The sequence below is a fragment of the Diceros bicornis genome, chromosome 34 (assembly GCF_020826845.1).
Source record: "Diceros bicornis minor isolate mBicDic1 chromosome 34, mDicBic1.mat.cur, whole genome shotgun sequence".
Lineage (NCBI taxonomy): Eukaryota > Metazoa > Chordata > Mammalia > Perissodactyla > Rhinocerotidae > Diceros > Diceros bicornis.
Genome location: NC_080773.1, coordinates 37883847 through 37900178, shown reverse-complemented (window position 1 = coordinate 37900178; position 16332 = coordinate 37883847). Strand labels below are relative to the sequence as shown.

Genomic DNA, 16332 nt, shown 5'->3' with positions numbered 1-16332 from the left:
ATTCTGATTTCTCCACATTCTTACTAACACTTGTTATTGTCTTTTTGATTATAGCCATCCTAGTGGGTATGAAGTAATATCTCATGGTTTTGTAAACATTTTTAAATAGTTAAAATCCAGGTCACACTATACATCAGGAATTAAAAAACTTTTCTGTAAAGTGCAAGATAATAAACATTTTAGGCCTTGCAAACCATGTAGTCTCTGCCACAACTGCTCAACTCCACTGTTGTAGTGTGAAAGCGCCTGTAGACAATTTGTAAGCAAATGGGCATGGTTGTATTCCAATAAAATTTTATTTATGGACTCTGAAATTTGAATTTCATATAATTTTCACACGTCATGAAATACTATTCTTTTGATTTTTTTCCAACCATTCAAAAATGTAAAATCCATCCTTAGCTCTCGGACCGTACAAAAAGCAGGTGCTGGATTTGACCTGGGGGCAGTAGTGTGATGACCCCTGCTGTACAAAACATCAGTTCCTGAGGATTGCAGCTCTGATGTGAAAGGCAAAAGAGTTCAGAGGGAAATACAGAACATCTTTGAGATCTTGGTATAGGCAAACAATTCTTAACCAAACCAAGTAAGATTAATAAACCTGGCTATATTAAAACTAAGAATTTGTGTTCCTTAGAAAGCAGTATTATGTAAGTGAAAAGGCAAGCGACAGAGTGCGAGAAGGTAATTATTGCTCATACACCCAACAAAGGACTGGTATGCAGAATACATAAAGAACTCAGCATTTCAATAAAAAAGAAAGCGCAGTAGAAAAATTGGCAAATCACTTGAATAGGTCCCCTCACGAACGCCCCGCCCCCAGCGCCCGGCGTAGGAGAAGCCTCATCCAGGAATCCAGCGCGCGCATGCGCAGAGTAGGGCGGCGCGCCGACGTGCACGCTCTGGTGTGAGTTGCGCCCGCGCGGTTTCCGGGGCTTCGGTTTCGCCCCAGGTCGCGGAGCCGAGTCCTAGGCCTGGCTGTGGGAGCGTTGAGGCGGGTGCACGGCGGCTGGGACTGCGCGGCGGCCCAGCTCCGGGCGGGGCGGGGCGGGCGAGGGCGCGGCTGGGGTCCCGGGAGGCTGGGCAGAGGACACCTGTCTGCGGGGCGCCGACCCCTCCCGTCTCCGTCCCAGTGGGATGCCGACCCCTCAGCCCTCCCTGCGGGGCGCCGACCCTTCTCTTCCTCTCCTCGCGTGGGCGACCCCCTCGTCCCCTCCCCGCGTGAGGACGCTCAGAGGGCACACCCCTTCTCTCTCCCTGCCCTGGTGCGGACGCCCCTGCCTCTGCTCTTCCTCCTCACAGGATCCGGGCTTGAACACCCTATTCTGTTCTCTGTGTCGTCTCCGTGTCGCCCCCCCGCCGAGGATGCTTTCCCCTCTTTTCGTCTTCTTCCCCCACCCCCCACCCGTTCCCCTTCTGAAGACAGATCCCCTCCCTGCGCCTTTGGGGTATCTGTGAATGTTTCTTTCTTCTCCTTACCCTCTGTGAACTCTCCCTTCCAGGCTTCCCCCACCCTCCAACCCCTGGTCACGGACTGGGCTGCCCCTCCCCACAGGCCCCTGATGCCCTGAAGCTGCCTCCCGGGGACAACACCTCAGACTTTGGGGTCCTCAGCTGAGCCTCTGGTCTCCCGCAAACCCAGTCCTTCCGGTGTCTGTAAATGGCAGCTGCTGCTTCTGCCCACAGTCCTCAACGTCCACCTTGATGCTTCTTTTTCTCTAACCCGCATGTCATCTCTGCCTGAAAATCCCAGGCCTGTACCTCTAGATATTTCCAGAATTCAACCACTTCACCACCCCCTTCTCCCTGTAACAGGCATCTCCTCCCTGCTCCCCTGCCTCTGCCCTCCGCACCATCTGTTCCCTGTTGGTAGCCAGTGGGAGCCTGACAGGTCCTGTGTTAGATCCTGTCCCCTCTGCTCTGAGTCCTCCATGGCTCCCACTCAGTAACAGCCAGAATCTTCACGAGCCCTAGAACTGGGGCTGCTGGGTTGGGGTGAAGAGGAGCTTGCATCAGAGTGAAATCTGAGCCCTGCCCCTTCCTTGGGCAATGTCTTCCCTGAATCTGCTTGGTTTCTGACTTGTAGACGGTAGGTAGAGATTGGGACAGTCAGGGACCCCAGCACTAACTCGGAAAACTGGCCCAGGTCTGTGTGCTTCCTGAGTTTGCAGACTGTTTGATAGCGACAGATTTTGCATTTTGTCCTTTTTCTGTGTCTTCCCCGCTAGAGTGCCCGCTCCACCAGGCGGGGATCTTCAGCTGTCTCATCCACTGCTGAATCGTCCCTGCCTAGAACAGGGCCTGGCACACAGTAGGTGTGCCAGCAACTAAGCAGTTGCTGAGTGAATGAAAAGGGCCATCCCCTTGTGACCACAAGAGGGAGCTGGCCCTTGTCCAAGAGACTTGAGATCACAGAGGGGGTATGTGATGCATCCAGCAAACACTTCTCCGTTGTCCCCATAGCCTCGTGCAATGTGAGGGGTGGTTTGTGTGTTTTTGGAATTGACATGCTTGATGTGTAAACCTCTGCAACCTGCTTCTCTCACCAACCTTTCAGTACCAGATGGAGCTTTCTGCACATACTTTTTCAGTGCTGTGTAGTATTCCACCTTGTGAATATGCCACAGTTTATTTGTCCCCTCTACCCCACCCCCTTTGATGGATATCTTGGAAGCTTGCAGTTTTTCAACATTCCCAGCAGTGCTTTAGGGAGCATCTTGAGTGTGTCCTTGTAGAACCGGTAAGGGTTTCTCCAGCCTCGTGGTTTTCAAACTTTTTTGACCCAGGCATTGGAAGAAACGCATTTACATCACTACTCACATACATATGTAACAAGCAAAAGTTTGATGAAACAACACTTATTAAGTGTGAGGTCTTGTTTTGTTAGTTTTGAATTTTAATTTACATCATTGTAAAAAGAATGCCAGTGTTGACCCATCACATTGCTTTGCATTTTAAATTTTTATTTCAACCCAAAATTGTTCTCCAAAGAGGTGTGCCGTGTTTTAACAGGTCTAATAAAGACCTGTTAATGATGTGGAAACTACCCATAATATAATGTTAACTGGGAAAAATGAAAAGAGGACCCAAAATTGTATTTACAGTTTGACTACAACTATGTCAAAATGATTCTCTGGGAAGAAAACTGCAAGTAAATGCACCCAAGACTTAATTTTCTTTGTACTTTATGTTTTCCAAGTTTTCTCTGTGTGTATTATATTCATTTTATAGAGTCTTTTTTTTTTTTTTTTACGAGGAGGACTAGGCCTGAGCTAACATCCGAAGCCAATCCTCTCCCTTTTTTTTTTTTTTGTGAGGAAGATCAGCCCTGAGCTAACATCCATGCTAATCCTCTTTTTGCTGAGGAAGACCGGCTCTGAGCTAACATCTATTGCCAGTCCTTCTCCTTTTTTTCCCCCAAAACCCCAGTGGATAGTTGTATGTCATAGTTGCACATCCTTCTAGTTGCTGTAGCAGCTAGTAGCGGAGTGCACACACTTTACCGCTAAGCCACGGGGCCGGCCCTCCCCTTTTTTCTTGGGGAAGATTGTCCCTGGGCCTACTGTATGTGGGACGCCGCCACAGCATGGCTTAACAAGCGGTGCGATGGTGCGCGCCTGGGATCCGAACCTGTGAGCTCTGGGCTGCTGCAGCGGAGCGTGCGCACTTAACCGCTGCGCCACCGGGCTGGCCCTATAGAGATTTTTTTTTTTTTTTCCCCAAAGCCCCAGTAGATAGTTGTATGTCATAGCTGCACATCCTTCTAGTTGCTGTATGTGGGACGCGGCCTCAGCATGGCCGGAGAAGCGGTGCATCGGTGCATGCCCGGGATCCGAACCCGGGCCGCCAGCAGCAGAGCGCTCGCACTTAGCCGCTAAGCCACAGGGCCGGCCCTATAGAGATATTTTTAATAGTAAAATATTTGAATGGAATTTGACGCAAGTTTTATTTAAATAGGATCCTCCCCTGTTGAATCTAAAATAGAATTCTGTTTGCCTTACTTCCATTTACTTGCAGCTTTTCAGAAGCATATTTAGCTCATAGAGCAAAGAGATTAAATAAATAGCTTTCAACTTGAATCACTTGCCAGCTGTTGGGAGCAGCTGGAGAGCTAGGTAATTCTGGAGCTGGCTTCAGGAAACTGAGTGGTTTGGACGGCTCTGCCCCAGCTTGACCCTAGTTCGTCAAGTTGTTTTTTTCTGCATCAAAACCTACTGTGCAGAAGGGATTTTACAAGTCAGCATTTTCCCAGGGTGGGAATTCCTTGGTTTCCTTACAACTCTTAGCTAGGTTCTTGTTTTTTCCCCCTTCTAATACCTATAACCATCTCTTGAACACCTTTTGAGGAAGTTGTTGTAAATTCATTCTTACCTAGCTGTTAATGAGTGCTGATGCTTGAAGTAGTATCTCTGCCTGGAAGCATTGATGTTTCTCCTGTCTACTTTCTATTTTGACAAGTTTCTAAAATACTAACAGAGAAGTTGAAAAAAGAATATGATGGACACCCATCACCCATCACCTAGATTTATATGCATGCAGTATATGACAGGTATTATGTGTTTATGACATATGTGTGTATATGTGTATTTATACATATTTGTGTATATATGTTTTTGTCTATGGGGGTGTGTATGTATGTATATGTATTTGTGTGTACATCTGTGTGTATATAGGTGTGCATACAGCTTCATATGTGCATATATGTGTATATTTCTGTGTATGTGTGTATATGTATGTTTATGAGTATATTTATGTGTGTATGCATGTATATTTACTCGTGTGTATATATGTATATTTCTTTACGTGTGGGTAACCATTTGAAAATAAGTACAGTTGTGACACTTCACCCCTAAATATTTCAGGAGATTTATTCTAAGAATAAAGATATTCTTCCATACAACCATAATGCTATCATCACACCTAGAAAACTAGCAATAATTTGCTGTTACCATCTGATAACCCATCTCTATTCAAATTTCCCCAATTGTCCCTCATGCCTTTTATTGCTGTTATTTTTGAGCGAGGTCCCATGTTTTTGTTTTGTTTTCTTTACACTATTTTTATTTTGAAATAATTATAGATTCACAGGGAGTTGTGAAGAAATGGACAGAGAGGTCCTGTGCACCTCTCACTAGCCTCTCCCCTGTTGACATCTCGCACAACTGTAGGACAGTGTCAAGACCAGGGCATTGACATTGGTACTATCCACCGAGTTTATTCAAATTTCACTCGCACGTACATGTACTCATTAGTGTACGTTGTAGCTCTGTGCCATTTTAGGCTGTGTAGCCTGGTGGAACCACCACAATCAAGATACTTGACTCTACCCCACTGCAAGACTCCCTCATGCTCCCCCTGTATAGCCTCTCCTACTCCCAACTCTCCATCCCTAACCCCTGGCAACCACTGATCTATTCTCCTCTATGATTGTTCTTTGACAGGTGTTGTTTATATAGATGGAGTCATGAAGTATGTATCCTTTTGAGATTGGCTTTTTTCGCTCAGCATTATTTCCTTGTGGTCCATCCAAGTTGTTGCGTGTATCAGTAGTTTCTTCCTTTTTAATGCTGAGTAGTATTTCACGGTATGGATGTATCACAGTTTGTTTAATCATTTACCCTTGAAGGACATTAGGGTAGTTTCCAGTTTTTGGTTATTATTCATGTGCTGGTTTTTGTGTGAACCTTCATAAATCTTCATTTCTCTGGGATATATGCCCGAGAGTGCAATTGCTGCATTATATGGTAGGTTCATTTTTAGTTTTATAAGAAACTGCCAAACTATTTTCCAGAGTGTCTGTCCCATTTTACATTCCCACCACCAATGTATGAGGGATCAAGTTTCTGTAAGTTCTCACTAGCATTTGGTGTTCTTAGTATATTTTTAAGCCATTCTGATAGGTATGTGGTGATATTGTGGTTTTAATTTGCATTTCTATAATAGCTGATGATGTTGAACATGTTTTCTTGTGCTCATTTGCCATCTGTATGTCTTCTTCTGTGAAATGGCTGTGCATGTCTTTTGCCCGTTTTCTAATTGCATTTTTTGTTTTTAAATATTGAGTTTTGAGAGTTCTTTATATATTCTAGATAACAAGTCCTTTGTCAGGTATGTGATTTGCAGATATCTTCTACCAGTCTGTGATTTGTTTTTCATTCTCTGAACAGGATCTTTTTCAGAGCAAATGTTTTAATTTTGATGAGGTCCAAATTATTAATTTTTCCTTTTATGGATCATGCTTTTGGTGTCAAGTCTAAGAAGAACTCTTTGCCTAGTCTTGGGTACCAAAGATTTTCTCCAGTGTTTTTTTTTTTTTTTTTTTTTTCAGATTTGCCCTGAGCTGGTATCTGTTGCCAGTCTCCCTCTATTTTGTATGTGAGCTGCTGCCACAGCATGGCCACTGACAGATGAGTGGTGTAGGTGCATGCCTGGGAACCAAACCTGGGCCACGGAAGCAGAATGCGCTGAACTTAACTGCAGGGCCATCAGGCCTGGCCCTGGTGTTTTTTTTTTTCCCTTAGAAGTTTTATAGTTTTAGGTTTAACATTTAAGTACGTGATCCATTTTGAGTTAATTTTTATATCTAGTGTAAGGTAAGTGTCCCCTTTATTCTTTGGTTTGTGTATATCCAGTTTCCTCAGCACTATTTGTTGAAAAGACTGTCCTTTCCCATTAAGTGGTCTTGGCATCCTTGTTGAAATTCATCATTTAACCATATATGGGAGGGTTTATTTCTGGGCTCTCTGTTCTATTCTCTTGGTCTGTATGCCTGTCTTTATGCCAGTTCCACACTGTTTTGATTACTGTAGCTTTGTAATAAAAATTCCTGATTTTGAAATCAGGAAGTGAGAAACCTCCAACTTTGTTCTTCTGTTTCAGCATTGTTTTGGCTGTTCCTTTGGTTTTGGGGTTCCTTGAGGTTCCATATGAATTTTAAGATGGATTTTTTTTTATTTCTACATAAAACATCATTGTTTTTTGTGTGTGTGTATGAGGAAGATTAGCCCTGAGCTAACATCTGTTGCCAATCCTCCTCTTTTTGCTGAGGAAGATTGGCTCTGGGCTAACGTCTGGGCCCATCTTCCTCTACTTCACATGTGGGACGCCTGCCACAGCATGGCTTGATGAGTGGTGTGTAGGTCTGTGCCTGGGACCCGAACCTGTGAACCCCGAGCCCCCGAAGTGGAGTACGTGGACTTAACTACTACGCCACGGTGCTGGTCCCCACTGGGTTTCTTTTATAGGGATTACATTGACTGTAGATAGCTTTGGGTAGTGTTGACATCTTAACAATGTTAAGTCTTCCAATCCATGAAAACAGGATGTCTTTCCACTTACTTGTGTTGTCTTTAATTTCTTTCAGCAGTGTTTTGTAGTTTTGAGTGTATAAGTCTTTTGCCTTCTTGGTTAAATCCTAAGTTCCTAAATATTTTATTATTTCTGATGCTATTGTAAATGAAATTGTTTTCTTAATTTATTTTTCAGATTGTTCATTGTTAGTGTATAGAAGTGCTACTGATTTTTGTGTGTTGTTTTGTATTTTGCAACTTGGCTGAATTTTTTTATTCTGACAGGTTTGTGTGTGTGTGTGTGTGTGTAAGTAATCTTTAGTGTAGATCATGTCGTCTACAAATAGAGATAATTTTACCTCTTCCTTTCAGATTTTGATGCCTTTTATTTCTTTTTCTTGCCTAATAGCTCTGGCTAGAACTTCCAACACTGTGTTTAATAGAAGTGGTGAAAGTGGACATCTTTGTGATCTTAGGGGAAAAGCTTTCAATCTTTCACCATTGAGTATGATGTTAGCTGTGAGTTTTTCATATATAGGCTTTATTATGTTGAAGTAGTTTCCTTCTGTTCCTAATTCGTTGGGTGTTTTTATCATGAAAAAGTGTTAAATTTTGTCCAGTGCTTTTCCTGCATCAGTTGAGATGATCATGTGGTTTTTTCCTTTATTCTGTTAATGTGGTCTGTTACATTGATTGATTTTCATAGGTTGAACCATCTTTGCATTCCAGGAATAAATCCCACTTGGTCATGGTGTATAATCCTTTAAATATGCTGTTGAATTTGGTTTGTTAGTGTTTTGTTGAGGATTTTGGCATCAGTATTCATGAGGAATATTGGTTTGTCGTTTTCTTGTAGTGTGCTTGACTGGCTTTAGTATCAGTAATGCTGGCCTCATAGAATGAAGTAGGAACTGTTCTCTCCTCAGTTTTTTAGGGGAATTAGAGAAGGATTGGTGTTAATTGTTCCTTAAATGTTTGGTCCAGTTTGCTTGCCATATGAATGACTCTGAGAGCTTTCGTTGAACAACACAAGCTCAACACCAGAACGTGCAGATGGTGCGATCCTGCCCACGTGCAGTTCAGGGCTAAACAGAGCAGTCTGTGGCAGTGAGGCTACAGTAGTGGTTACCTGCCAGGAGGTGGGGATGCTTTATGTCATGATCTCTGGTTGCGCGGCTGTCTACACGTAGGAAAACTCATAGAGACACATCTAAAGACTCAGTGAATGGCTCACTTTGGATTTATTGTATCTAAGTTATACCTCAACTTAAAATAAAAAATGAATGACTGTAGCTTGGACCACAGTAGCAGTGGTGGAGGAGATGTGAAGTGGTGGGAACTGGATGTATTTGAAGGTCAGAGCTGACACAGTAGATGTGACTTTTGAGAAAAGGAGCAAAGTGGAAGATATCACCCAGGTTTCTGGCCTGCTCCCCTGGGAAAATGGAGTAGCCATTTACTGGGAGGGGTAAGACTGAGGGAAGAGCAGCACGAGTAGGTGGGAATTGCAGGAGTAGGAGTCAGGCATGCAGCTTTTGGTCTCTGTAGTCTGCAGTGCCTGGCAGAGCTGAGAGTTAGTGAGGGGTGGGCAGTCCAGTATGCAAATCTGGATTCAGAGGAGCCACGTGGTGGGAGAGGTGAGGTCAGCACGATAGCGCGAGCCTAGTGTACTGTGCTGATTTGGGAGAGCAAGGCAGAGAGGCAGGAGAGAGGAGGAGAAAACTCTTGTTTGGACAGATGGAGAACAAGGCATCACCAGACATCGGAGAAGCGTCTCGGAGACCGTTGGAGATCAGGCGTCTCCTTGATGAGGGGATGGCAGAAATATGGCTAGATTCTTTTTCTTTTCTTTTCTTTTCTTTTTTTTTTTTTTGTGAGGAAGATCAGCCCTGAGCTAACATCCATGCCAGTCCTCCACTTTTTGCTGAGGAACACTGGCCCTGAGCTAACATCTGTGCCGATCTTCCTCCACTTTATGTAGGATGCTGCCACGGCATGGCCTGACAAGCGGTGCGTCGGTGTGTGCCCAGGATCTGAACCTGGGCCACCAGCAGCAGAGTGTGCGCACTTAACCACCACGCCACGGGGCCGGCCCAGATAGATTCTTTCTGAAGCCCCAGAAAACACAGTTGCAGATGATGCGCGATTATGTATAGAAACCAACAGCTTTGCTGTTTGCACAGTTGCTGGTTCTCCTTGATCATCTTGTTTCTTAGCAGCGTGAACCAGCATTTCTCAATGGGAGTTAGTACCCAGAGTAAACCCCACCTTGGCTGTGGTGCCGCTGGCTCTTCAGTGACTCTGAACTGCCTGGGGGGTTAGCAAGGATCTAGACCATGCTTTCACTCGCCTCCGTCACTGCAAAGGTTTCTGTTATTATTTCTCTGGTTTGCTTTTTTATACTGAGTATGGGAAGCCAAACCCAAGAAGTGCATCTCCTGGAGTGCGTCTGCACTACCTGGACATTCGGCTCAATTCCTCCTTCCTCGAACTCCCCAAATCTGGTCATTTTCCTAGCTTGCCAGGAGGACCTTCCTCTCTTTCTACAAAGCTGTAAGACACGGAACAGGTTCCAGGCTGTTCCCTATGAGCTTCGTGTAGCTGCTGCCACAGAGGAAGGCTAACCCTTGTTCTTTCATGGTGGGCGTGCCACGTAGTGGCCTTGTCACATGGTAGGATTTATTCTCAAAAGTGGCACTTCAGACATGCTTAATTGCACAATTGATTTGTCAAGCTATATCCTGTTAAAAATGAGGGCCAATTCTTTTAGAACTTCTGCAGATAACCACATTGCTGTTACAAGTAAAGAAGCTCAGGGGAACTGGTTACTCTTGAATTCTGAGGAGTCAATGAGAATGAGAAACCATTTAAACAATATTTTACTACACAAAGGGTTGGAAGTAGATCATATAACCATCAGAAGATGAAATAGTAAAAATAATACCAAATATTCCAAAGAAATAACCACCGTGAGAATTCCTCCACCAATTTGTTCAGTCTTAATTAATTCTTATTTCACTGGCTATTGGTGCAGCAGTCCACTTTTGTAGAGTCATCACTTGCTTTGGCACTAAAAGTCATACTGGAGATCCTGACTCTGCCCCTCAGTTCAGTCTAACAGTTGTCTAGGGGATAGCAACTCACAATCCCATACCCATGAGGTATTGTAATTAGAAGTACCTGGTTTGCTCGTTGCCGTGGAGGCTCTGAGACTGCCCTTGTAGAAGACCTAGTTTCTATTCTGTGGCTTTTAGCAGAGTCTCTAGGCAGGAAAGCTGAAAGCACTGGTGGCGATGAGAAAATGGAAGGGTTGCGGTTTATTCCTGGAACCAGCAATGTCAGCACAGAGTGGAAGACATACTCTGTTGGGGTGCAGTGCAGGGTTTTTGGGGTGGTGGGAGCCAGCTTTCCCCTGAGGGGATGGACATTTCTGCACAGGGAGGCCCTTGGCAAATCTCCACAATCTTCCCACCTTTCCTGTGAACACTCTCTGAAACATGTTTATATTGTTGACATTTCACCAAGATAGAATTAGGTAGATTAGGAGTCAAGACATCTTGAAATTTTTGTTTCTCTTAATATGGTGTCTGATTTTGGAAATGCAAACCCAGAGACTTATCAGAGGTGATTGGCCTCTTGAGAGGAGCGTGGCTGCCCAAGGCCAGTTACTGTCGTAGCTGGGCTGCCTCTTCATTAAAGTGATGATTCAGGATTTAAGAATCAACGTGGCAACAAAATAACATGGCAGAAAGCAGCACAGTTGTCGGGAACCCTGGTTCTTTCAGAAAAGGGGACCTTTGTTTTTCATTAATGAGAGAATAACAAAGTCACCCTGAAGCATAGAGAGGTATTTGGTGAGGTGCAGAGCCTCTGCTGCCTGGGCCAATGACACAGAAAGGAAAAAGAAACGTGGAAGATGGATGAGAGATGAAAGCATTGGGAGGAGCCCTGGGTGGAACATGAGTAGTCATCAGAGAGGCAAGATTTCAGTTTCCACGAGTATGACATCTGTCCTCCTGTAATACCTTTTATTAAAGTCATTTTCACTTGGGAGGAATCAGGATCCTCAGGAGACAAAGAAGGCATTAAAATCATTACCCTGGGCAGGGGCGGGAGGTGGGTGTGGTTATAAAAGGGAACGCATGGTAGAGATGCTCTTGGTGTTGACTGGTGTGTACATGAGAACCTCCATAGGTGATAAAACTTAGTGTATATCTAGGCTTGTAGAACGTAATGCACACACAGACAAATGAGGACAACCACAGTTGGGGCAGTGTGATAGGATTGGTGGGTCATATGGAAGTCAGAATCCTGGTTGTGATATTTTACTGTAGTTTTGCAAAATGTCACCATTGGGGGGAAGTAAACAAAGTGTACAAAGCATCGTTCTGTATTCTTTCTTACAAGTGCATGAGAATCTACAATTATTTCAATAAAAATTTCAATAAAAATAAACTAATCAGTACTCCATCTGGAGTTGTCTCCACAGCCTGAGACACATTGTACTCGACTGTTGGCATCCCTGGCCTAAGGGGAGGACTGGGCCGTGAGGAAGAAGCCCAGAGGTCAGAGTGAGCTTGGGTTTATGTACGCGAGACCCTGGTGTGATACGAGAAGAGGACACGGATTTATGGGCAGACATGGAGAGATTGTGATTCCTGACAAGGGCCATGCGTGTGAGGAGTCCAGAGGGTCTGCAGTAGAGGCAGCTCTCTGTTGTGCTGTGCCTAGATCTGGTCCAGCCAGGAGTCCAGAGAGAGAATGAAGATGGGTTATCTGGAGTGAGACATTCTCCAGGAGCTGTGAATCCGTTCACCTGTTTGAGAGTGTGGTAACAGCCGTGGTCATGGAGAACCTATGGGTGCATCACGGAGCTCTCTCCAGTACTTTATAAGGCAGTTGAGCCAGAGTTCAGCTAGGATCACGAGGCCACCAAACTGCACTCTGTCTCGTGCCTTACATGCTCTCTCAGTGAAGCCTGTAGTGGCTGAGGTCTGTGCATGGATCTGAGGTTGGGGAGCTGTATGTTCACTCACCCCATTAAGAATTGAGCTGCAGATGGGGTCATTGGATGGTGAGACAGATGGGAAGGTGAGCAGCTTGTGGCAGCAGGTGGGATCATAATAAATGGTCTTGGTGTTCCTGACATACGGTCGGGGGGGGGGGTCAGCATACTGCTCACTTAGTGCTTCAGGGAGGGAGGAGGGGAGGTTTCTCCTTAAAAGTCCCCCCCCTTCTGGTGGGCCAGCCCTCTTTAGTAGATATTCTTCACCCTCTGTTAAGATTAAAAATCTCTAAATCTATTTTTATCCTCTATAAATGGCTCCGTCCTTCATCATCTTCAAATTCCGTTTCCACCCTTCAGGTCCATATCTGAACAAATCCACATATGCCTGACTGATTTCTTATTTGGGGGTATGTGTATAGTTTTTTAAAACTTTCCACGGAAATGTAATATACATGCTGAAAAATATACATAAGTGTACAGCTCAGAATTTTCACAAAGTAAAGGCACTGTGCACTTTGGGTCTGACTTCTTTCATTCAACATTATGCTTGAGGGATTAACCCATATTGTTTTGTGTACTTTTAGTTTGTTCACTTCTATTGATGCGTAGTATTCCATCATGTGACTAAACCACAATTTATTCATCCAGTCCCCAGTTCTTGGACTTTTGGGTCGTGTCCAGTTTCAGGTTCTTATGAACCATGTTGCTGTGAATGTGTGAACACATTTCTCTTGGCTGTACACCTATGAATGGAATTGCTGTAGTAGGGTGGGTATAGGATCTGTTTTAGTAGACATGCGCCTGGCCAATTTTAACATTTGTGTGCCACTATTTTAACTCTTTTTTTCTCTAAGAATTCAAATATTTTCTCCCTCCCCCCACCCCCAGCCTGGGAAACAAGTCAAAATGGAAGCATCAAGTCAGGATGTTGTTGGGGAAGAACCAACCAATTTCATGAAAATGGAAAGATTCAGGATGGATGATTCCTGTTTGTATACTTTAGGAGAAATCTGGGAATGTGAGGACCAGGTGCAAATGCTCCATAACCCAGAGAACCATTTGAGGCACGCAGCATCCACCCAGAAGAACACAGAGGGTCTAGAGAGAGGTTCTGGTCATCATGAATGTGGAGAAAGCATGAGTCTCTGCTCAGTCCTCGCTCCATCTCAGAAAGGTCCCACAACAAAAGCTTTCTGTGAATACAACTCAGATGTTAGGCATTCCAGTTATATATGTAATTGTTGGAAAAGCTGTGAAGGTCACATGCTTGATGAAAATGGTGACTGTAGAGCAGCCGTCAGCCAGGCGGCTCAGCTGGGCCACCTTGGTGGAGATCTAGGAGGAGATGAGCCCTCCAGATGTACTGAAAGTGGTGATTCCTACAGCTGTTGTGCACCACTTTGTGAACAGGGTGGAATCATCAGAGAAAGGCAGCCACACAGAGGGGAGGGCTGTGACGAGGTGTCTGATTAGGGCACATGCCCTGATGAGCAGAAGAGAAGTAACTCTGGAGACAAATGCTATGACTGCAGGGACTGTGGACGGTCCTTCAGACAGAAATCTCACTTCCTTGGGCACCAGAGGACTCACACTGGAGAGAGACCTTATACCTGTAATGAGTGTGGGAAATCCTTCTCCAAGAACTACAACCTGATTGTGCATCAGAGAATCCACACAGGAGAGAAGCCCTATAAATGCAGTAAATGTGGGAAAGCCTTCAGTGCTGGCTCTGCCTTTATCAAGCATGAGAGGAGCCACACAGGAGAGAAGCCCTATGAATGTGACTGGTGTGGGAAGTCCTTCAGCTGCCACTCTTCCCTTGTTTTGCATCACAGAACTCATATTGGAGAAAAGCCTTTCAAATGTGACGAGCGTGAAAAATCCTTCCCTGATGTCTCCCACCTTATTGTCCATCTCAGAATTCACACTGGAGCGAAGCCCTATGTATGTACTGAATGTGGAAAGGCATTCGTCGATGGCTCATACCTAGTTAAACATGGGAGAATTCACACTGGAGGAAAACCCTATAAGTGTGTGGATTTTGGAAAATTATTCAATCACAATGGTCACCTCATCGTGCATCAAAAAATCCATTCTGGAAAGAAACCCTACCAGTGTGAAGAATGTGGGAAAACTGTCATCGAGAGCGCTTACCTCATCAGGCACCAGAGAATTCACACTGGCGAGAAGCCCTATGGCTGTGACCGGTGTCAGAAACTTCAGGAACATCACTGGTCTCATCCGGCATCAGAGGACTCATACTGGCGAGAAGCCCTATGAGTGTAATCAGTGTGGCAAAGCTTTCAGGGACAGCTCCTGTCTGACCAAGCACCAGAGAATCCATGCTTGAGAGGCCCTGCAACAGTGTGTCCCATGTGGGCAAGGTTTCCAGAGCAGCCGTGCTCTTATCAGACACCAGCGTTGGCACACTAGAGAGAGACTTCTGGGGACTCAATGAATGTGATGATGGCTCTGTCTGATTCTCTTTACTTGCCCACTGTCAGAGACTTTATATTGAAGAGCAGCTCTTTGAAAATAATACAATTCATCCTTTGCTCCTTGGAACAGAAACCCTTGACGTTGTGTCCATATTAGCAATTGGGAGAATTCTTCTGCCATGCTGCTGGACTTACTGGAAAGAAACTCTAGAAACAGAACAAATGTGTTAAGACTTTCAGGGATTGTTGAACCTTTGCTAAACATGAGACTGTGACACATCTCTGTTTTGTGTGGAACCTTTTTTTTTTTTTTTGTGAGAAAGATTAGCCCTGAGCTAACATCCGTGCTAATCCTCCTCTTTTCGCTGAGGAAGACCGGCTCTGAGCTAACATCTATTGCCAATCCTCCTCCTTTTTTTTTTCCCCAAAGCCCCAGCAGGTAGTTGTATGTCATAGTTGCAGATCCTTCTAGTTGCTGTATGTGGGATGCGGCCTCAGCATGGCCGGAGAAGCGGTGCGTCGGTGCACGCCCAGGATCCGAACCTCGGCTGCCAGTAGCGGAGCGCACGCACTTAACCGCTAAGCCACGGGGCCGGCCCGGAACCTTTTGAATGATGGTGACAGGGTTGAGAGAAGGGTCCAGGGTGGCAGGGGGAGACTGACTTCTCATGGCTTTTCTTTCTGATGTTACATGACGTGCATGTGATGTGTAAATCAAAACCGAGGAATGGCATGAATGTGGAAAGCATTTAAACTGGAACTCTTGCCTTTCTTTGCATCAAAAGATTTGGTTAATGTGATGAGTTTGAGGTTTCAGTAAGAACTCCTGCTGAAACTCTTGGGGAGAAAGAGTGAATTTTTGAATTGGCCAATATAGAATGATAATTTGGAAAAATCTCCTAAGTTGACGCTAACCTTAGTGTGATAAGAAAACTCATACTAGAGACATAGCAAACATACTCCATGTGGGAAAGCTTCCAGTTGGAGATATGATCTTCCAGAGTAGTGCTATCTGATAGAATAATCTGAGCCACATATATAATTTCAAATTCTTTAGTGGCCACATTAAAAAAAGTGAAAAGGGGCTGGCCTGGTGGTGTAGCAGTTAAGTTCACGCGCTCTGCTTCAGCAGCCCAGGGTTTGCCGGTTCAGATCCTAGGCGTGGACCTATTCACCACTCATCAAGCCATGCTGAGGTGGTGTCCCACATAGAGCAACTAGAAGGACAACTATGACATACAACTATGTACTGGGGCTTTTGGGAGAAAAAAGGAAAACAAAAAACAAAAGAAAAAGAGGAAGATTGGCAACAGATGTTAGCTCAGGGCCAATCTTCCTCAAAACAAAAGAAAACAAAAAGTGAAAAGAAAAATGTCAATAACATTTTATTTTAGCACCTATATCCCAAGTACTGTCATTTAAGCATATGGCATTCGCTACATGTCAGATTCTTTGTAACAGCACGTCCAGTGGCTACTTCATTGGGCAGCACAACTTGAGTGCATCAGAGAAAAAGTTCTGGAGAGAACCCTCTTATAGGATATTTGTCCCATTAAAACCCATGGTCAGGTTTTTAACACATTTCTAGAAAAAATGT

At 44.6% G+C, this 16332-nt stretch overlaps 1 protein-coding gene across 1 annotated transcript; it reads left to right on the top strand.

The window, feature by feature from the left end:
- Positions 1 to 12347: 12347 nt before the first annotated feature.
- On the top strand, positions 12348 to 16107 carry LOC131397762 (zinc finger protein 329-like). The gene is given in 3 exon segments (XM_058530812.1): positions 12348 to 12380; positions 13771 to 14513; positions 14515 to 16107. Coding segments are annotated over 3 exon segments (909 nt in total). The 3' UTR covers positions 14648 to 16107.
- The last annotated feature ends 225 nt before the right edge of the window (positions 16108 to 16332 follow it).